This window comes from Rattus norvegicus, chromosome 2, assembly GCF_021556685.1.
Source record: "Rattus norvegicus strain SHRSP/BbbUtx chromosome 2, alternate assembly SHRSP_T2T, whole genome shotgun sequence".
Taxonomy (NCBI): domain Eukaryota; kingdom Metazoa; phylum Chordata; class Mammalia; order Rodentia; family Muridae; genus Rattus; species Rattus norvegicus.
Window position 1 is genome coordinate 25,328,996 of NC_141535.1, and position 22,467 is coordinate 25,351,462.

General features: G+C 46.8%; 1 protein-coding gene across 1 annotated transcript; it reads left to right on the plus strand.

Moving 5' to 3' along the window:
- Positions 1 to 338: 338 nt before the first annotated feature.
- Positions 339 to 16,267, plus strand: Ankrd34b (ankyrin repeat domain 34B). Its single transcript, NM_001109174.1, is given in 5 exon segments — positions 339 to 649; positions 1,524 to 1,668; positions 3,187 to 3,269; positions 6,971 to 7,029; positions 13,575 to 16,267. A coding segment is annotated over 1 exon segment (1,527 nt). The 5' UTR covers positions 339 to 649; positions 1,524 to 1,668; positions 3,187 to 3,269; positions 6,971 to 7,029; positions 13,575 to 13,597; the 3' UTR covers positions 15,125 to 16,267.
- Positions 16,268 to 22,467: the final 6,200 nt, after the last annotated feature.

A 22,467-nucleotide genomic window follows, 5' to 3' on the forward strand; every position in this document is an offset into this window, starting at 1 on the left:
TGAAATTATAAATTCATAAAATAAAAACAAAACGGTTGCTACCACAAACGTTCAGTTCTTTAGTGAGGCTCTGGTTTTACCTGGAGTAGTGGGAAGGAACAGTGGGGAAAGGAACCCATGAAGGCTGAATCTCAGACCAACAGATGGATACAAGATGGAAGGGAACGCGGACGCAGACCCGGATCAGGGGCGCTGGGGAGGGGGGTCGCGGGGGGTTCATCTTCCTTGGTCCACCCTGGGCTGCCCATTCGCTCTCCCACAAGTCACAGCTGTCAAAGCTCAGCGGCCTGGAGGGGAGACGGGGCGGGGCTTAGGAGGAGGCGGAGCCTCGGAGAGCATCTTCTGGCCCCGGGGCCTGGACTGGCCCGCCGCCCCCACCTGCAGCGCGGCGGAGCGCGGGCGCGTCACTCCCAGCGGAAGCGCCAGCCCCGCGTCTGGCGAGGTGCGCGCCTCGCCGCTCCCGCTCCAGCGCTTCGTGGCCCGCCTGTGTCTGCAGGGCAGGGGCGGGGGCCCGGCAGCACGGACGGACAGGGGACTGAGATCGAAGTCACCGCTGAATCGTCGACAGTCACGCAGCTCGGACGGCGCGTCCGAGCAGGAGCGGATCAGGAAGGTGAAGGACCACTGCCGATCCGACAGCGCGTCCCAGGTCAGTCCGCCCGCTGCACTTGGGGAAACTTTGGGATGCGGTGACAGCCGCGAGACTGAGGCACCAAGGGTCGCGAGGCCCTGTGGCCTCCGTGCACCCCACAAATAGGCACCTGCCTCACATTTGACACCGCAGCTGCCAGGGCGGGGACCGAGACCCCGCTACCATGGACCACTGTGGGCCACCGAGGGCCGGCGGGTTTCAGGGGTCTCCCGAGAGACTCCGACTCGCCCGCGCCCCGCTGCGCGCCTCCGGGTCCCCGCAGGTCCCCAGCTCCCGTTGGCGGCTCGCGCTCAGACCCCGCGAGGCTGCGGATTCCGCCGCCTTCGGGCCTCGCGACGCGGGAGGAGCGGCCCGGGGCCCTGGGCTGCGGGGTGGGAGCCCCGCGGCGGGAGCGGCGCGCGCTCGGCCGGTGGAGCGCGCGGGTCGCGGGGTCCGGCTGGAGCGCGTGGCCGCAGGTGCCCGTGGCCGCTGGGCAGCGGAGGTGCGGAGCGCGGGCTGGGGCCGCGGAGCTGATTGCAACCTCGGGCTGCAAGAACCCGGGTCGCCGGATAGGCTGTCCGGTCTCTGCGGCTCCTGGGTGCGCACATCCTTGGCACCGGGCATCCAGACCCCCTCAGCGGAGAGCGGGCTGCAGAGCGGCGCCTGCCCGGGCGGAGGACCAGTGCTGCCCGCTCTCTGGCACGCTATCTCCCCAGCGAGGGCCGCGTGCTAGGCTGCGCGGGGACCACTGCCCAGGGCCTCCTGGCACAAGCCTTTTTCGTGGACAGCTGCCTGCCCTGGCTTGGAGTGGAGGCAACGAAATGAGCACCCCGCCCCCATCCGCGCCCCAGCGCTGTCGCCCCAGTCACCTTCCTTTGCCCTTCTCCGACAGCACCTTGGACTTGCTCTCTCCAGAACTGGGGAAAATCTGAGGAAACCGGACAGGGACCTTGGAGACACGCCGCCTGCATACTCAACAGCCTGGAAATCCAGTCACCTTGGTACCTCGCAGCTTCCCAGACACTTTGGAGGGGCAGGTTTGCAATTTCTACCCCCATCCTCATCCCCTCCCCTGTCTCTGTCTCTGCTGAGGGAGGGAATCTTCTGAGGAGAAGCTGGGATCTAGGCATCCCATAACCTAGCCCCAGAGCCCAAGGAGGAGCTCATGGGTTGTTAAAAGACATCCTAGCTTTGTAGCTGTGTGAGGGAACCAGCAAACCTTATAACTAACTCCTTCCCGTGGGCAGTTCCTGAATATTTCTTGGAAGACTGGAGGTGCAAGGAAGCCGACTTTTCCTGGCCAGTCACTGCATCTTTTGCTTGGCTCTGACTCTCTCCTTGCTGGGAAGAGACACATTTTGTTTATGACCTCTGTCTGGCCTCATTCCAATTTCTGTCTGCCTTGGATTGCTTGCCCATCAGGACTGATTTTTGAAGAGCTGTCTGGGAAGGGAAGGCTGCAAACCTCTGGTCCTGGTTGGCTCAAACTCGGGGTTGTAGTCTTCTGTGGGACCCGTGGGCTCCCCAATCCTCCTCTGGGCCGTGGCAGCACTTCTGCAAGGAAATTGATTGTCAAACAACTTGGGGATGATGGTGGAGGCACCCCGTGCGAGCAGACTCAGGGCTTGGAAGCAACCAGGAAACAAACAGGAGTGAGGAATCCCTTTTTTAAAGGCTTACATGACTCTGGGACTAAGGAAAGATGGCGATGCCATTGGTGCATGAAACCTGGCATCGGCCTGCCAGGTTCCACCAGCTCAGGGAACTCACATAAGTAGGACCTTTATCGGGTGTTGCATATTTGGAACGAGTGCTCACGATCACCCACTATAATGTAGATATTGCTCCCCTAACCCCCATCTTAGGAACAATACCCCGAAACCTTGTAACTCTGAGAGAGCCCAGTTCCCTGCCACCTCTTCCACATCAGGGTAGGAACTAGGACAAGAGAAAGGACTGTCCTAAGCTTTAGAGTTATATACACACTTTACAGCTCCATGGCCAGACAACTGTTCTATAAGAGGGAACACAAAGGAGAATGACTATCCTGCCCTAATGAATAGAAAACTGGGGACAGCGGGAGGACAAAGGCATAGGAAGAATTGGTTCCAAGATGGCTTTCCAAGCATGTCCGTCTTACAGCGCTGCCGTGTTGGGTACCACACTAATCAGGTACCCCAGCCGGGCCCTGCTGTGGGGAAGTCTGTCATCTGAGAGGCAGGGAGATGCTGAGATATAGTGCTCCGAGCAGGCAGATAAAAGGAATGACCTTGGGAGAGTCCAGTCACCTTTCCTACTCCCGTGTACAAAACGTGGACTGAACCAGATGAGTACCAAGGGGTGGGCTCCGCTGCAAACAGATTTGAGCTGGGTTTCTGTGCGTGGGATCCATTCCAGACTCATTTACAAACTCGTAGTCGGTGAAATGTGATAAACCGAACACTGTGGGGATTTCTAAACAAGGAATTAAAACACTCCACTCCAAATGGGGGACAGGCAGGCAGCACGTCGTCAGTGTTTATGCGCCTCTGAATAGCTCTGATTTCTTTTGGTAGGAGCTGACAGCTGGCTGACAGAAACCTCACCCAGCGAGAGAAGAGACAAAAACCAAGTATGAAGTTGGGAATCATGTTTTCAGGTAACTTTCTATTTCCATCCGGAGTGGGTGTCTGGGAGGGTGAGTGTAGATTTGCTTGATTCGCCAACAGATATTTGTCCCCCAGGGGCCCCTGATTCTAAGGCACCATGCTCTGCCTCTGTCTCCTAGTTTCCTGGTGGCAGAGTAGAGAGCCGGGGCTCCCAGCTCCAGCGTGCAAACTCTCCTCTGTGCACACCATCTGCTGCTTCTATTATCCCTGGTCTTTCTGATCAATATGGCCAGTCTTTGTGGATTTGCTCAAGAAACTGGTCATCAGCTACTTGGGCTGGAGACACAGTCTGGAAGTCCAGATAGAGTCTGTCCACAGATTTTTCAACCTACCTCTGGTTTTTGCCCTGTGCCTCATTGCCACTCTGCATGGTATCTGGGACTACTGGGCCCTACAGGTCAAGGGTCATATATGACAGTGGTTCTTCACGACAGCATTGATCACCCTGACAGCTGTCGTCTGCTCCCAAAGCTTATTTGGAATTGCTCATTTGATAACACCTTTCCTCTGGTTGTCTTTGTTCTTGGAAGTATATACCTTTAAGACGTCTTATAACAGGCAAATAAATTTTGAGTGGAAGCTTAACCATCACTTACAGAGGTGGTCAAAGAATGTGTGAAGTACACAGTTATACATCCTAGCTAAAGTTACAGACTTCTACTTTTAACCAGGAGTGAGGCTGGAGCAATGGCTCAACTCTTAGGAGCCCCAGCTTCTCTTCCAGAGGACCCAGGTTCAATTCCCAGCAGCCACAAGACCTCTCGCAACTACCTACAACTCTCGGGGATCTGATGCCCTTCTCTGGCGTCTAAGGGCACCGCACAAACATACATACGGACAAATGTTCATACAAATAAAATAAAACATAAGAAAGAGGTAAAACAGAGAGAGGGGTTTATGCAACTATTTGGTAATTCAGATCTTCTAATAATGTAGGGACCCATAAGGAAAACCTAGTAAATTCTTACTAGATTCCATGCAATCTGATGATCAATAGTTTAAATTTAAAGTTCAACCTGTTTAAATGCAAAGTTATTTACTTAGTTTGTGTGTCCTTGTATGTTTTCATGTGGGTGCAGACACCCATATTTTAATGTATATGGTGGCTAGAGGACAACCTTATGTTTCATTTCTCAGGCACTGTCTGTTTTATGGTATGTGTGCATGGTATGCGTGCATACATATGTGCACACTGCTCATTTGTGAGTACATGTCAGTTTACAGGTACATGTGAGAGAGTGTGTGTGTGTGTGTGTATGTGCGTGTGTGTGTAAATGTGCATGCATGTATGTGTGTGTGTAAGTGTGTGCGTGTGTGTGTATGTGCGCGCGTGTGTGTGTGTGTTCTGTGTTCACTCTCCGTGTGCTAGATTTAGAGGCAGGCTATCATATCTACCCTACACTGATGCGGAGGCTGAGGATCTGAAGTCTGGTCCTCCCACTCCCAAGGTAAGTCCTTTACAGACTAGGATATCTCCCTAGCCTTTGCCATTTTGCTTTAAGTCTTTCACTAATGGGGAACTCATCAGGTAGGCTGGGCTAATGATCCATCCCAGCGAGGCCTGGGGATCTACCTGCTTCTGCTTCTTGAGTGCTGGGGTTACAGGCGTGTACCACCATGCCCATATTTCTTCTAGTATCAGTTCTGGGGGTCAAACTCAGGCTCTCAAAGTAATTGCTTTATCCACCAAGCCCTCTTCCCAGCTCTGTTATTTTAAAAGGCTTTGGACTGGGGTGCAATAAAAAGAGAAAGTTAAATCCTGAGATAAAATTCTTGAAAAGAGAAATGAATCAAGCAGGAGACACAAGAGGAAACCTTCCTTCCAGTGCTGTCAAGTTCATTTCTATGGGCACACAGCACAAATATTATAAGATTGTCACTCCACAGATGATGAAGCTAACAGCCCAGGAGATCAAGGCTTGACTAGGACGTACAGCTAACATATACAAAAATTAGGATGGAGTTCTGGGTCTGTCTGACTCTGAACCTGTTCTAGGTGATCTGTGACCTGTGTGGAGGGCACAGTGACACTGAGAAAGTGTCAGTAAAGTAGAATGGTAAGCAGACTGACTGCATGTCCACATGGTCTCAGCCATGGGTTCTCAGGGTGCTTCCCACAGGAGGAAAGACCATTCCAGGCAAGAGAAGTGGGTCTTCATCAAACATCCTATAAAGAACAAATCACAGTCAAATGTCAGGTTTTGTGGTTTGCAGTTTGATCTGTGAAGATTAAAGAACTCCCCAGAGAGGGTGAAGGCCTACAGACAGGGATGTTCTAGTAGGGCGGGGACTGCACAATGATGTCTCAGGAGCCTGACTATAACCTCTGGGGAGTGACGTATCTGACAGTCCTCTTCTGAAAACAGTGAAGTTTCAACAGTAACAGATGGCCCTATGAAATATTAAAATTCAAGTGGACTAAGAAGCCGTTATAGCTCAGTGTAGAAGCACATGCCTACGGTTGTAGATACTCTGGAGACTGAGGCAAGAGGATTGCTGGAGCCCAGGAATTCAGGCCTGTCTGAGCAATGAACATAATTTCAAGGGCTGGGGAGCTAGCTTACTTGGTTAAGTAACTATCATGCAAATTTGAGGAACCGAGTGGTGTGTGTGTGTGTGTGTGTGTGTGTGTGTGTTGGTCTCCAGCACCACATAAAAGGTACACACTTGTAATCTTAGCACTGGAAAGGCAAGAACAACTAGATCCATGGGCTCTTTGACCAGCTAAACTTAGCCTTATCAGGTAGCCCTGGGTCCTTATCTTAAATAACGAGGTGGGTAACTCCAGAAGGACACTGGAGATTGACCTCTGGCTACACACAGGCACACACCCCCACCAGTGGACATGCACCTACATCCACACACAAAAGTGATTTACAAACAGAATTTATTTCAGTGAAAATAGGGGAGGCAGCGAGCTGGTACTCAACCCAACCTCCCTGAGACCCTGCAGTCCGTATCTAAAGGATGAAAAGAGACCACTGCCCTCTCAGGTATCCCAGTTTCCCAGTTCGTTGGCAGTTCCGCATCTTAGAGCCTCCTGACTCCAGCCTTGGTGAGAGAAAAGTTGTGAGCATAAGTGTTCAGGGTTAGTGTTGTAGAAAAGGGTTGTGTGTGTGCGTGTGTGTGTGTGTGTGTGTGTGTGTGTGTATTCGCACGCGTGTTTGTAACCATCTTTCCATACATTTAAAGATTCTTAGACTTAAGAACAAGAACAGCCAAATAAGAGTCTTAGTGTAATATTAAAGTCAGAGCACAGCATGATGGCATAGGCCTTGGGGGCAGAGGCAGTCAGATCTCTATGAGTTCAAGACCCAGCTTGAACTACGTCATGAATTCTAGGACAACCAGGGCAACATAGTGAGACTTCATCTCAAACAAAAGAACAAACAAACAAACAAAAAGTCAGAACATGGTAACGTGTTCTTATTAAAGTGCCTATTTCTCAAGCATGACTTTGGCCTAAGGATTTTTTTTAACTTGTTTTTTTTTTTTTTTTTTTTTTTTTTTTTTTTTTTTGTGATTGCTACTGTATACTTTCTTGGCTTGGATACGAAGTAGTTTCTGTACTTGATATTATGTTCCAATGCCTCCTAATGTCTTTGCATATTAAACCCATTTGTATTTGAAAACTGGAAAGAAGTGGTTTCTTTGGTGTTCTTATATGAACTTTCAAATGCTTTCCTTCCAGAGTAGACCTTCGAGTTGGGACCCACACTGCCATTGTAATTCCTGCACCCCACGTCTCAGGTACGTTTTGATGGTAGAAGAGCTTTTCTAGACTGTGAGGAGAGAAAAGCAAAGCATTTGCTTTCCTTCGGGCTAAGCATCTGTTCCCTGAGTGCTTTGCCATCGTGAATGATATCAAAATGGAGATCGGTCAATATGAATGATATCAAAATGGAAACAGGTCAATTTGGATTCCGCCTTTTATGAACTTATTCATTTGACAAGAAACACTCTTAAAGATACCATGAGAACTGAACTGTGTTGTGAAAGGAAGGCCTCACATGACCTACCTTTGCCTATGACCTTCTCTGTATGCAGGCTCCTATGATACTGAGAGCGGTGCTGAAGGGATAGTGTGTGAAAATATACTTTTAAAGACCAATGCCTCCATCTACGACTCCCTGTTGAGAAATGGAGCATCATTGGGACTTGGGAGGCCTCTGGTAACCCTTCCAGATCACACCATTTTCTCTCCTCCACCAACAGCCACGGTCCCTTTGGATGCTTGTCATAGCTGTTCTCTTTGCTTTTGTCATTGTCCTCCATTTCTAACGAACTCCTAACAAAGCTAACTTTAACGAGATAGCAAGCACAAAGCAAGATGATGAAGGAAGACTGATACTAACTGTATGTGGTGACGGTGAGCTGGCCCAGGATTCATGGGCACTTATAGGAGACCCTCTAGGCAAGGTCAGGAAGGAGTCCCAGGATTCATAGGGCTCATCTTACCTAATATGGCCTCTGCCTGGACATGGTGCAGAGCAGTGACTGAGTACCCAAAGGGAGTGGGACTATTTGTTTAACACTTTCCCCCCAAGCCCACCAGGACTTGCCCCAGGATGTCAGAGCTGAGTGGACAGAGCTAAAATGAGCACCACTTGAGGACAGGGCAGGGGGTACGCAGAGACAAGTTCGGTCATGGCAAGTAAAGACAAGAACTGAAGCCAGGCTGCTGTGTGCTCTGGTCCTTAGTTGACAGATGGACCATGGTGGGTGACTGCACTACTGAACATGTCTACACATCCATCAGCATGACAGATCCCTCCAGCATTTTCTGGGGACTGGAGGTGTCTCTCTTCCATGATCTTCAACTTCCATATCCTATTGCTCTGTTTTTCTTGTTTACCGTTTGATCTTAGTTAATTCTTGAGACTGTGTTCCAATTCTCACCTGAAGGAAGGTTTGGCTGAACACAGAGCTTTAAGCAGAAGGTCATTTCTCCTTCAGATATGTACAGACACTTCTGCATTGTGTCTCATTGCTATCATTGATGGACCTGGATCTCTACTCATTTCTGATGCCTTGGTATGTGACTTATCCCGAAACCCAAGGGCCCTGCCATCAGGACTGTGGAATTTTTAGGTCTGTGCCCTGGAAGCTCACAGGCAGGTGTTGTGGGAAGTGCGTGGGCCAGTGTTATGGGCATGCACTGTTTCACTCAGTGCAGTGCTCTCTCCTGCATTCCGATTGGATAACTCTTTATCCCCCTGGCCTGGACTTGCTCCGACTTTGGTTGAGGACTGCTTCTCTTGCTCCCCCTTTGATTTAGTTGCCTTGCCGATGCCATAATAAAATATTCTGACCAAGAGCAACTTGGAGAAGAGAGGCTTTATTTGGCTTACACTTCCAGTTCATAACCACTGAGGGGAGTCAGGGCAGGACGCCCTCATGGTCCTGGTTCACGAAGGCTAGCTTTCTTATACATCTCAGGATTACCTGCTTAGCAATGGTGTGGTCCTTGGTGGGCTAGGTGCTTTTGCATCAGTCGCTAAGCAAGACATTTACCCACAGGCCAGATTGATCTAGGCAGTTCCTAAATCAAGTCCTTCTTCTCACGTCACGCTAGGCTGTGGAGTTGACAGTTGATGTTAACTTGGATACCAGTCTGCCTCTTTTTCTTGCTAGAAATATTGTTTGGGTGCTGGAATTCCCAGACTGGATTTCTGGTTGTCTGGCTTTTGGTTTTTGGTTTTTGTTTTCCCCTGTTGTGAGTTATTTTTGCTTTGTGAGACAGAGTCTCTCTGTGGGGACTGATTTTGAACTTCTGGTCCTCCTGCTTCTCCTTCCTGAGTGCTGGGATCACAGGCAGGTGCCATGACGCCCGGCTCTTTCCTTCTTTTTTTCTTCACTGTGTTTACGAGTCTCGGCACCACTGCCACCCCCATTTGCTCCTGAGCTTTGAGGGCCTTGGGCCTCCTTCATGTTCTTTTGAGATTTTGTGGTCTCTGACTACTCTTCACACACTCTTGCTGCCACACATCCTCCCTGGATGATACTGAGTTTTTATCTTCCCGACTATTGGCTCATGACTAAAGAACCGGATGAAGAGGCCGGTGAGATGGCTGAGCACACAGGTGATGCTTGTCACCTGTGAGTCTCATTGTGGACCACACTGGCGGCCTGTGAAACCCTGTGCTGTTCTCTAAGGCAGGCAGGGCCGTTGAACATAGACCTGAGCAGCTTTTGCCCCCGGGGTCCAGGTGTCTTCTGAAGCTGGTGTGGGGGGTGGGACTGGCTTCAGCTCTTTTCAAACCATCCTGCGTCTTCAGTCCAAAGACCCTGTGTTTTACCATTTTCAGAGAACAGGCCCCCAGGTGGCCCCAGGGTGGAAGCAGGGCACTGTCTATCACTGGTGGGCGGGAGTTAGAGCCCATTGTCCACACTGTCCAAGTTTCCCCATGCCAGCATGGCTCAGGGACCTGAGTGAACGTGGAATTGGTGTACTGGCTGGGGATGGAGTCTTGGACGCCTGGTGTGCACCAGAGTAGCGCAGGCTTTGCCACTCACTCCCTAGCGTCTTTCGGCTTGCCCCTTCCTAAAGCTTCTGTGTTGTGCATGGGAGGTTAGCTCTTGGCTTTCTCTGGCTGGCTCCCCTGGAAGCTTTAGGGCTTCCAGGTTGCTGTTGTCTTCCCTGTTTTCTCTCTGGCTTTGTGAGTGTATGTCTTTAAAAAAAAAAAAAAAAAAAAAAACTTTTGTTTTGGGAGGGAGCAAAATGAGATGTGTGCATTTTGCTGTATAAGCCCCAAGCCTAGCCACCTGCAGCCAGATTTCCCAAGTTTGGTTCTGCCTGTCATTGTAGATAATTGCAGATTAGGCCTCACCATCTCCCTTCTTCTTTGGTCTGCCTGAAAAGGCCTTTTTTATGTTAATTTTAAAATACTTATTATTAGCGTGTGTGTGTGTGTGTGTGTGTGTGTGTGTGTGTGTGTGTAGAGAGAGAGAGAGAGAGAGGGAGGTGTGAGTCGAGACATGCCATGGTGCACGTGGAGATCAGAGGACAACGTGGAGTTGGTTCCCTCTTTCCGCCTCTTTCTGGGGCTTGAACCTGGGTCATCAGGCTTGCACAGTGAGCACCTTACTCACTAAGCCTTTTTATTGGCTCCTTAATTTTATGTTTGCTTGTTTGTTTGTAATTGGTGCTGGGGACAGAACTGGGGGCCTTTCATGTGTTAGGCAAATGCTCTACCACTGAATTACATGCTTAGCTACCTACTAAATTCTTAGTCTTCAAAAAGAAGCCCCAGTGTCTGACTTCTGAAAAACCTCATTTGTTCCCAAATGACTAAAGCTGTTTAAATCTCATGAATCCTGCTATAACCAGCTCCGTACAGCACCTTCCGAAGCCTCTGTGAGCTCCTCAGCACAGGCTGGTATCTTTGCAGCTCTGCCCAGCACCTGTCAGGGACTTACAGATGCCAACGGTGAATTCATTTCTGGGCATGCCCACGCTGTCTTTCCCCTATTGGACTTCTGATCTCTTCATGTACTCTTTCTCTCTAGTAAGAGACTAATCTATTAATCACCCTCATATTTTCAAACAGAAAATTCCTGTCCCGAAATCCTAGTCCTTTTTATTTTTATTTTATTTTATTTTATTTTATTTTATTTTATTTTGAGACAGGGTCCCACTCCGCAGCTCCCACATTGGCTTTAAACATATTAAGTAGACCAGACTGACCTCAAACTCTTGGTCATCCTCCTGCCTACACATCTCAAATGCCAGGATTACGAGAGTGACCCACCAGCTAAGAGTCATATCTTGGGGGGTGGGGAGGTTTTGCAACTTTATTTGACATTGAGCAGGTTAGTTCTCATTCACATTGACCGTCTGTAGATTTTTTTGAAGGTGGTAACAGGCACGTAAGTTACCAATGTGTAGAGCTTGTTTGGTGAATCCTCATCCTTATTATATTTTCTGGACAAACGTGCTTGATGTGATACGGACGGGGCAATCCTTATTCCCAGACGGCTTTACTGAGCCTGGTGTCAATGCACACATCTGGAATCCCCATTTCCTTCATGGCAAATTTCCGATTTCCCTGAGTGCCCAAGGAGCACGCTTCTTGAAGCCCACTCCATAGATGTGCTTGTGTGTGTTGATGGTGTATTCTCGGGTCACCACCTCATGGATGACAGAAAGGTCATTCTCACCACCCTTCCCCTTCTTTGCAGGAGAAATTCTGCCTGGCCCAAGTTGGGAAGGAAGAGTGTGAGGGATTGTGGGATAAGGTCACATGGCCGTACAACTTCCAGGTCATGGGGAGGCGGGGAGGAAGAGGTGGGGGGGGGTCATAATTTTAAATTTAAAAAAAAGTGATTAGCCAATTTACTGTGCTGTGTTGGCATTGTATAGAAATGAACAGCCATGTTGGTCTAGAAATGTTCCTAGTTTTCATTTGTACAATGCCAGTGCATTGTATGATCTAGGGAGAGTCTTATGAGGGCTTGGCTACAACAAATAATAAAATATGCTCTAAACAATGAAAAGATCCAGAGACTAGAAGAAACAACAAATTTCTAAAAATTATTCTGATTATACCTACATGCTATACATATCACATTTATAAAACTTATCTGATCTTTGTCTCCTACCGTAAGCACAACTGAAAGGTTTTTCTCTTAGCGCAGTATAAAATGACAATTATTACCCCCATCATGTAATTATCTGTTGAGAGAGTCTGAATCAGAGATATTTAAATAAATTAAGCGTGTATTTTTAGAGTCAATGGTAAAGATTAAGTGATTACAAATCCCGCATTTCTCCTTTTACATTTTGTTTACATTTTATTTTATGTGTATATGCATATGAGTGTCTTGCCTGCCTGTATGTCTGAGCACTACCTGCATACCTACTGCCTGAGGAGAACACAAGGAGGCACCAGCGTCTCTGGAACTGGTATCACAGTTTAGAGCAAAATGAGGACGCTGGGAATTGAATCTGAGCCCTCTGAAAGAGCAGCCATACTCTTAATGACTGAGCCATCGCTCCAGTTTCTTAAAATAATAATAACAAATTTCTTAAGATTTATGTTTATGTAGGTGTGTGTGCATGCATGTGCACATGTGTGTGCGGTCTATGCATTGGGTTGGAGGACTGAATACACAGACCCATATGCTTACGCTAGTACAATTCCCGGAGGAGACTAGAGGAGGGCCCTAGTACTGCTTTCTGTCTTATATCCTTCAGACAGGATTGTTGCAGTAAAAATTAAAAAAGAATGTTTTCTATCAGTTTCTGCCAGCCAGATCCACTCACTCCGGCTGCTTCTCTGCCACACAGTCCACAAGCCACCATCTCTTGGCTGTCTCCCTTGTAGCCACCCTCTTAGCACGGTCCCCTAGGCAGTAGTTATCATGCCTGGCGCGCGAGCGCGCGCGCGCGTGCACACACACACACACACACACACACACACACACACACACACACACACACACACACACCTCATTCTGCTGGCCCTACACATTCTTACTCCTCGCAGGCAACAGAATCAGACACTGTCCTCTTTAGCCTGGTAAAATCAGAGTTCCAGAAACTCGTAATTTAGCCATTAGATTTACATGTTAAATTCTCAACCCACAATTCAGCCACACAATAAATCCACTGCTAATTGATCAAGATATAAACTATCTACTTTACCTAAATCTGAACCACCCTCCCCCATAGACTCCATCTTGATCTCGCTCCTTCCTCCTCTCTTCTGCCTTATAAAAACTTTGTTCCGCCCCACTCTCTACTGTCCAATCATATATCTCCCTGACATCAACCTACGCAGGGTCTCTCATTAAAGCTAAGTCACTTTTGCAGCTGGACCAGTTGGTCAGGGAGATCCTGGAATCCACCCAGAATCCTGGAATCCATGGGCCTCACCTGGCTTTTCACTGGGGCGCTAAAGAGTTTAAAACTCAAGTCTCCAGGCTTGCACAGCAAGATCTCTTACCTGCTGGGCTATTTCTTCAGCCCAGCTTTTCTTCTTAATGTGAAGGTTTAAAATATTCTCTTCAAGAGCAGAAAATAAGTAGCCTGTCATTAAATGTGAAACTTAGGAAAATACTGAGTTGGTGCTTCAAGGAAGAGTTTAAAGAAACGTTTTAACTTACAATTCCATAAAGTCACTGTTACTCTGAAAATTCTTATATTTTTGCAATTCATGATTCTGCTCTGCACCCATCAATAACATAAGCCCATCTATGTCCTGTTCATCCATATTTCAGAAATAGACAAAATGACAAGATGAATTTAAGTAGGACATTGAGTCTGACTAATCGTCAATTTTTTTCATAACCAGGTATTGATTTCTGACTTTTGAAGATGGATGAAGGCTCGGAAGTTTCAACGGATGGAAATTCCTTGATCAAAGCAGTGCACCAGAGCCGACTTCGCCTCACTAGACTTTTGCTGGAAGGGGGCGCCTACATCAATGAGAGCAACGATCGTGGGGAAACCCCTTTAATGATTGCTTGTAAGACCAAACATGTGGACCAGCAGAGCGTAGGTAGAGCCAAGATGGTTAAATACCTTCTCGAGAACAGCGCCGACCCCAACATCCAGGACAAATCCGGGAAAAGCGCCCTGATGCACGCGTGCTTGGAACGCGCCGGCCCGGAGGTGGTTTCCTTGCTCCTCAAGAGTGGGGCGGATCTCAGCTTGCAGGACCATTCTGGTTACTCAGCTCTGGTTTATGCTATAAATGCGGAAGACAGAGACACCCTGAAAGTCCTCCTTAGTGCTTGCCAGGCAAAGGGGAAAGAGGTCATCATCATAACCACAGCGAAGTCGCCCTCAGGGAGACACACCACCCAGCAGTACCTAAACATGCCTCCTGCAGACATGGATGGGAGCCACCCGCCGGCCACGCCATCGGAAATTGACATCAAAACAGCCTCATTGCCACTTTCGTATTCTTCTGAGACGGACCTTACGCTTTTTGGCTTCAAGGATAGGGAGTTGTCTGGGAGCAGTGATAATACCTGGGACCCAGACTCTCCTCGGAGGAGGCCTGGGATGGCCACCAATGGGCCCAAGTTATCCCAGGCTCCAGCCTGGATCAAGAGTACCCCATCATTAAAGCACCAGGCCAGAGTAGCCTCCTTGCAAGAGGAGCTCCAAGACATCAGTCCAGAGGAAGAAGTAGCCTACAAAACCAACGCGCTGGCGCTTTCTAAGCGTTTCATCACCAGGCACCAGAGCATCGATGTAAAAGACACTGTGCACTTGCTCAGGGCCTTTGACCAGGTCAACTCAAGGAAAATGTCCTATGATGAAATAAATTACCATTCTTTGTTTCCAGAAGGGAACCAGTCATGCGTGGAAACTCCCACTGACCAGGACCCAGACTCTAGTCAGATTTTTGCCTCCACTCTAAAGAATATAGTTCAAAAGCGAAACTCGGGGGCCAATCACTACAGCTCGGATTCGCAACTCGCTGAGGGTATCACTCCTCCAACCTCAGAAGATGGCAAAGCTTCAAAGAAAAAGATCTTCGCGCCATCTCCTTCCTTGCTATCAGGGTCCAAAGAATTAGTGGAGACTGCCCCTCCTGGGCCCCTGAGCAGGAGGAATCACGCGGTTTTGGAAAGGCGGGGCTCCGGGGCTTTCCCCATAGAGCACAGTCTGGCGCAGAGCAGACCTGGGTTTCTGCCACCCTTGAATGTGAATCCTCACCCTCCCATTACAGACATTGGCGTCAACAACAAGATCTGCGGCCTGCTTTCTTGTGGCCAAAAAGTGCTTATGCCGACAGCCCCTATTTTCCCAAAAGAATTTAAAACCAAAAAGATGCTGTTACGGAGGCAGTCCCTGCAGACAGAACAGATTAAGCAATTAGTAAATTTTTAAGAGACCATTAGGAGACACACTATGTTCAAATGTCTGTATCAGAAAAACATAGACTTAGAGAAGAAATTTTAACTATATCCTTTTAAGTCTTAGCTAGTGCATCGCAGCTAGGCAAATCAAAATATAGTGTATTTTGTATTAGGTACTGTGAGCACACCTTAATATATAGTTTCTGAGGGAATTCTAGCAAAACGAAAGCTGTTTTACTCAAAATGTCCAATATTTATCAACTTAAATGCGGTCCACATTGTTCATCTAAACAAAACACCACTAAGAAAGAAAATTGCCTACGTTAGAAACAATTTTTTAACATTTCAGATTGGCTTCATGTTCTTTTATGAAACAATGCTCTCAAGTCAGTAATTTTGTGGTCACTTTATGCTAACCAAGTTGTAGCTTTTCATGTTGTCAAAATCATCAAAGAAAACACTGACATCAGTAAAGCTTAACTACAAAGGAAGAATAAATGGCTCCTTTAAAAATGTTGACTCAGGCAGGTAAAAGTCTAATTAAACCTTTTAAAGCATGAAAACTAGATAGACAGAGCAAGTGAGGTTCTCAGGGGCTGCTAATTCTGCATCAGAATGGCAGGTGTGGGGGCAGAGGAGATGGCTCTTTGGCCCGGCAAGCCTGATGGCCTGAGTTTGGATTCCCAGAAAGCTTGTGACACCTAGACAGAGTAGAGCAAGTATCTGTAATCCCAGCATTCCCTGCGGGGGAGATGGGCGGAGCCAGAAGAATCCCCGGAAACACAGGGTTCAGATAGTCTGTCTACACTGAAGAAAAGTAACCCTGGCTCAAACAAGGGAACCAGGATGACTGGTACCAAAGACTGTCCTCTGACAGGCCGACTCCCCATCCTCCAAACTGTCAGGGCAAGGCAGCAAACCACATCCTATTTTTTTGCACCGTGCATTGCTTTCAAACAAACTTACCAATCACGTTATCCTGTGGAATTATTTCTCCTGTTATTTTTGAGTATTTTACCCATAGGTTTCCAATATCAAGATAATATAAAAATTAAAAAGGATTCACCCTGACATACATTATTCTTGTCTTCCCAAAAGAAACGCCAAAACAGAACAGGGGGAACAAGAAGTTTGGGAATGCACACAGGTGAGAAGTAAATGCTTGCTTCATCTTAAAAAAAAAAAAAAAGAAACACCGATTAATAGAGTAGTTTAGTTTAGCAAAAATTACAAAAGCCAAGTAGAAACCTAATCATAAGGTTATTACAGGGTCACTACTAAGCAGTATCTTTATTTCTGATATGTAGTTATTAGACAGTCATATAAAGATAAGGTCCTTGGTGTGACATCTGGAACATCTAGTATTTTAGGGTCTATGAGTAACTTTTAACAAAATACACATTACTATAAGATATTTAAAAAATGACAATATTACCTACATGACTTCAAAGTATAGTGTTCAAAGAATTCTTCACTCCGGCAGTCCTGTAGCAAAGCCTACCCGAAGTGCTAGCGAACCAAGGGTGTAAGTCTAATAACATCATCTGCACTTTCATTTCTTTGCCCAGCGGGTGGCATGAGGCCTTTCCTGGTAATTTGATATAAGCACTTTGAAATGTACATAGAAATTATTTAATTATTCGTGGCTTTTATTTAAAAGAAAAAAACTAAATTGCAGGTTTTTCCATTTAATGTTTTGAAGAGAATATTAATTACATTAGAAATATTTTTTATTCAGAAATTAAAATTGTACTGATGTTTATAAGTAGCTGAATTCCTTTCGCAAGTTTTAATATCACAAAAAGTACTTGACCTCACATGGTAAGGAAACAGTTTGGAAGAAGAATATGTAAATAGAGTAATTCGTTATCAAGGTGGTATCAATAAAGACTTAAAATATCATTTTGACCAAGTTTTATTTCTCCTTCATATACTAATAATATTTCAACCTAATTTCAAGGGAAATTGTTCCACACATGTACTTTAAATAACAAAAGGATAAGAGTAACTTGTTGTCTTCTCAACATGAAAACACAATTTAACATGATTAAAACTTTGTGGACCATTGCCAGAATTTTCAACCTTCTAGCAACCCTAAGCACACTTTAGATACTCAGGTTGTTAGAATCTAGTCGTAAAGCTGCTCCACCAGGCTTCTCATTGCACTAGACAGAATGTGTCGCTGGGCACCCATGATGAGTCACCAGTGTTTCCTTCAGGAATCGTGTGTGTGTGTGTGTGTGTGTGTGTGTGTGTGTGTGTTACATCTATATTTGAATTTCATATAGAGTTTGCTTTAACATTAACTTAAAGGTCAACTTTAACTTAGGGGTCTTACAGGTCTTAGTTCCTGGTGAGCAGGATTTCCTAGACTATAGTTAATATAGACCCAAGGAATAGTCACTTAGAGTTCTGTTCCCTAATAATCGTGATTCCTGTATTTGCTTAACAGAGACTGCGTCTTGAAGGAGGTTTTTGAGGCTGATGAGTTTCTAGGAAGGGTAGAGATAGCAAGCCAGTCAGCTGTGGCAGTCTGTCTCACCAACCTCAGCATGGACCGGTGAGTCAGTCAGTCCTACGGACAAGGTTACATCATCTGCAGGGAAACAGATAGAAACAGATATCGCCGTGGTAAGCAAGACATGGCAGACAGGTAAATGTACATGCTTTGCCATGTGGAATCTAGATTTAAATGTATCTTTAAATATGGCTACCGTATAGAAATGTAAGCGGGACTATTGGGGAGGAAGGAGACTAGGTGGAAGGGGAGCAAAACCTGTATGAATATGTTAAAGTGAGGCTAGAGAGACGGTGTAGGGACAATACTATGTTAAAGTGAGGCTAGAGAGACGGTGTAGGGACAATACTATGTTAAAGTGAGGCTAGAGAGACGGTGTAGGGACAATACTATGTTAAAGTGAGGCTAGAGAGACGGTGTAGGGACAATACTATGTTAAAGTGAGGCTAGAGAGACGGTGTAGGGACAATACTTGCTGGGCAAGCACGCAGATGTAAGTCCACATCTTCAGCTGTGTATAAGCACAGCCGTGAGCATCTGCATGGGTGGCAGAGGCAAGAGCCTAGGCGGTTGTAGGTAGTCAGTTCCAGGCTTAGTGAGGGACCTTGCCCAAATCCTGCAGCCCCAAGCCTCACCATTCTTTACCTTTTATGAACAACCCCACATCCTGGTTAGCAAGAACTATTAGCAGAAGCCAAAAAAGCAAGGTCCGCCAACCATGCCCAGCAATGCTTTTCAAGGGCAACTCTCCATTCCTCCCTCCCTCCTCGCCTTCCTTTTTCTCTCTCTCCTCTTTTTCTCCATCTTTCATTCTTTCTCACCCCACCCCGCCTGCAACTCTCTAGAGTCTCCGAACATTTTCCAGGCTGACCTAGAACTCCTGGGCTCAATTGAGCCACCTGCCTCAGACTACCAAGGAGCTGCAACCGCAGGCGATACCCCTGTGTTTGACTTAAAACCTAATTTGATACAGGGCTTAGTCCAATTGGAAGCCACGATTCTTAATAGATTAGTAATTGTGTTTATATCGCCTTGCTTGCTGCCAGTATTCTGTAGATCACATCGATTTTGTTTTGTTGAGATAGGGTTTCACTATAGAGCTCAGGCCGGCCTTGAGCTGAAAACTCTCAAGCCTTAGTCTCCGGAATGCTGGAATAACAGGTATGTGCTACCCGCACCTGGCTGCTATTTATCTTTTTGATAATTTCTTATCTTATCCACCCACAGCTGGCATTTGGATCACGTGTCCGAGTTCCTAGGAGAGCCAGAGCACAGCAGATCTGTGAGATATGGTGGGCTCGGTTGTCAGCCTCCCAAGCTGACATGCCGTCTCTGTGAACGTTCTTTCAAAATCTACAATTAGAGGGAAGGAATGGAAAGAGAAGGCTGGGAAGGATGCAGATAACAGGAACCACTGAAGAACTCCACTCTGCTGAAATGCAGGATCAAATCCACAGTGAGAGGCAGTCAGGAACACAGCAGGTTCAGAGCCTAGGGTTAGGAAGGTCTGTGACAAATGAAGGAAATGGCTTCGGCTAGTCACTAGCTTGATGTGGTCGGTGCTCAGGAACTGCCAACCGGCCTGTATCGCGTGACTGAAAGATTAATCTGTGTCTACTACTGATCCAGCATTCCTTGATCAACTGTGAGAGATCTGATTCTGGGCAGGGCATTGAAACCAGAATGTACACATAAGAGTTGTGGTTTGATTTGAAAATGTCCCCCATAGGTTCCCACTCTGAGCACTTGCTCTTTAGGCTGGTGGCAGCATTTTGTGTTGCCGGGGCCTTTCTGATGTGGGGCCTGGCTGGCAGAGAAGTCACTTGGTACACTCTTTTGCAGGGTGTAGTATGACCCTTGGTTCTGGGTCACTGTCTTCACCTGTTAGCCGTACAGGGGACAGCCACAGGCACAGCCATATACATGGTCCCACTGCCATGCATCCCACCCCATGGTGGACTGAAACCCTGAGACCACGACACCAAATAAAGCCTTCTCTCCTCCGTGATGCTGTGGGTGGTTTGTCATATCGATTCACAACTAATCAATGCAAAAAATGAAAAATACGATGAAGATTCTGCAAAAGAGTTAAAAGCAGGTAAAAGAAGTGGTATTTAGGGGCTGGAGAGGTGGCTCAGAGGTTAAGAGCACTGACTGCTCCTCCAGAGGTCCTGAGTTCAATTCCCAGCAACCACATGGTGGCTCACAACCATCTGTAATGAGATCTGATGCCCTCTTCTGGTGTGTCTGAAGACTGGTGTGTCTGAAGACAGCGACAGTGTAGTCGTGCTTTAGATAGATAGATAGATAGATAGATAGATAGATAGATAGATAGATAGATAAAAGGTGGTATTTAGCTCAAGTAGAGTCTGTTGAGATTGGCTGGCTGGCCTTATATTCTTAGCCTAGAGTCTTCCAAGTGCAATCGAACATGACTAGAAAAGAAGCTACTAGAATATTTCCACTAGGGCTTCCAATCTATGGAGAAGCTTGTCCTAGGGAGACAGAGGTACCGTTTCCATACAAAGGGGAAGGCTGTGGATCAGACACGCATCAGGAGGGCGGGCCTCTTACCTGCTGGCCTTTCTTTGAGATTGTCTTAACATGTTCTGGACTGCATCGGGAAAGTCGAGCGCAGACTCTGGGGTTTCAGCCATGCGCACAGCCTTCTGCTTTGTTTTGCTCACTCAGGGTTGGTTGGAACTGCACGGATTTTTTGATTGCCCAGAAAAACACTTCAATCCAAATCAATTTTCTCAAATTGAAAGATAAAACAAATAAACAAACAAACAAACAAACAAACAAAAACCAACTCGCTAGCTGGCTCCTGTAACTGTGGGTCCTTTCTAGGACCAAGAACTTTGAATAAAGGAATAAATGTCACTTCCACTGAGAGACACGTGGAAGCCGCCCTGAATTGGAAGCGGTTGGAACATTCTGGCCAGTGCAGATATGAGTTCATCTTACAGCAGGCAGCCATGATGGAGCAGAACTATAAAATCAGCGGGAAGAAAGGTGAACAGAAGGCCCTTGCTGGGTAAAGCTCTTAAATTACCATGGCCAGTGGCAAAGTAAGTTATTACAGTCCCACGCAGGCGGGAGCACAAAAAGGTTGGTGTACAACACGAGGAGTGTGTGTGTGTGTGTGTGTGTGTGCGCACGCGCGCGCGTTTGATACTGGGGATTGAACCCAGGACCTTTCACATGCTATGGTAGTTTGAACGAGAAGTGAGAAAACGCCCCACCCCCCATCCCACCCCTCCATACACACACACACACACCGCCCAGGCACACTATTCGAGTACTTTCTTCCTAGTTGGTGGTGCTATTTGCTGGGTGATCCACAACCTGGATGGAGTCTCAACATGGAGGCCACAGTGAAATGTTTGTAGAGTTTTGGTACATGGAGAAAGATGGCTGCTCCATTTTCTCTTAGCTGAGCCCCAGAAAACTGTGGGCTTCTTCCAAAACCACGTGATTGGTCAAACTGTGGTCCAAGCTTACAGCCAATGAGTATAAAGAAGAGAGACAAGTAATGACAGGCAAATTAGAAGTGTAATGTGGGTGTGGCCGCTAGAACAGTAGTCCCAGTTCCTCTATGGATCTGTCTGCATCGAACCCGGACAGAAGTCCTTGGGTGGGCAGACTCGATCAATCTCATTTTCTACAGGAAGAGATTAGGCTCATCTGAATCTTTCTTTCTTAACACTCAACTACTCTTGCCTTTGTTCATGAACACATTACTCTTGTGACTCTCAAACCTTGAAAGCTCCTCACAGGCAGGCTCACATCAAAAATAACATGGAGAGGGACGCAGCACCTTTCTGTGAATTCACTAGATGCTGATTACCAGAGTAAAAAGCCCAGTGAACTAAGATACAAGCAAATCAACAAACTGTTCCAAATTACTTTTAATAATTTTCCACTGGAGAAATCAAATCCTAGTGGCTAACAAGTGATTACACCACTCCCACAGGACCAAAAGCAATTGTAGGTTTGAAAGACTCTGAATTTTGGAACAATCAAACTTCTTATCAATGGCTCCTCTAAGGTGCAAGGGTCTTGTGAGTTGTGGGAAGCAGAACTCAAAAGCTATGGGACGACAACCTTGACACTCTAGGCTTGGGGTATGTGAAAGGGTCAAGTACTTTGTGTACCTTTCCAAAATTCTTCTGTGCATGTGAACAACTTTGCATAGAATGCATAGAAGAATGCATAGTGCTGTTTGGTGACCCATGGCATCTTTCTTCATTAACAAAAGCTGAAAGGGTTGGCTTCTCAGTGCCTGTTAGCAACTGACACATTTTTGTCTATTAAGATCTGTGAAAATACTATCAAAGGTTGATATGTATACCTTACGACACAGTAAAGAGTACCTCTCAGTAATTCCTTGCCACACACACATCCAAGTATGGGTGTTGGCACAGCCATGGGCATTTTCACGACTGGCCCAAGTCACCCCACTGCCCGCCCAATGCTGTACCCTGAGCATCCATCCTTCTGATCTGTTGGAGTCACAGAGAGTGTTCTCAGCTCTCCTGTTCCTTCTACGCTGTTTTTTCTATTACCCTGCCTGTGAATAGGCACCTCACACTGTTTTAGGGCTGTGTAGTAAGTCCATTATATTTAGCAGTTTCCTTGCTGATGGAAATGTGTTGTTTCTAATTAGGGGCTCAGGATATAACTGCCACCAACATTCTGCCACCAGTCTTTTTCTGTGAATACAGGCACTCCCTTGACTTTGTGTTTATGGATAGAATGGCTGGGTCCTAGGGTAGAGTTATTCTCTTTATTGGATATTGCGGGACTGCCCCTCACACAAGTTATCAGTCCTTATAGCGTCAGCCATTCTGCAA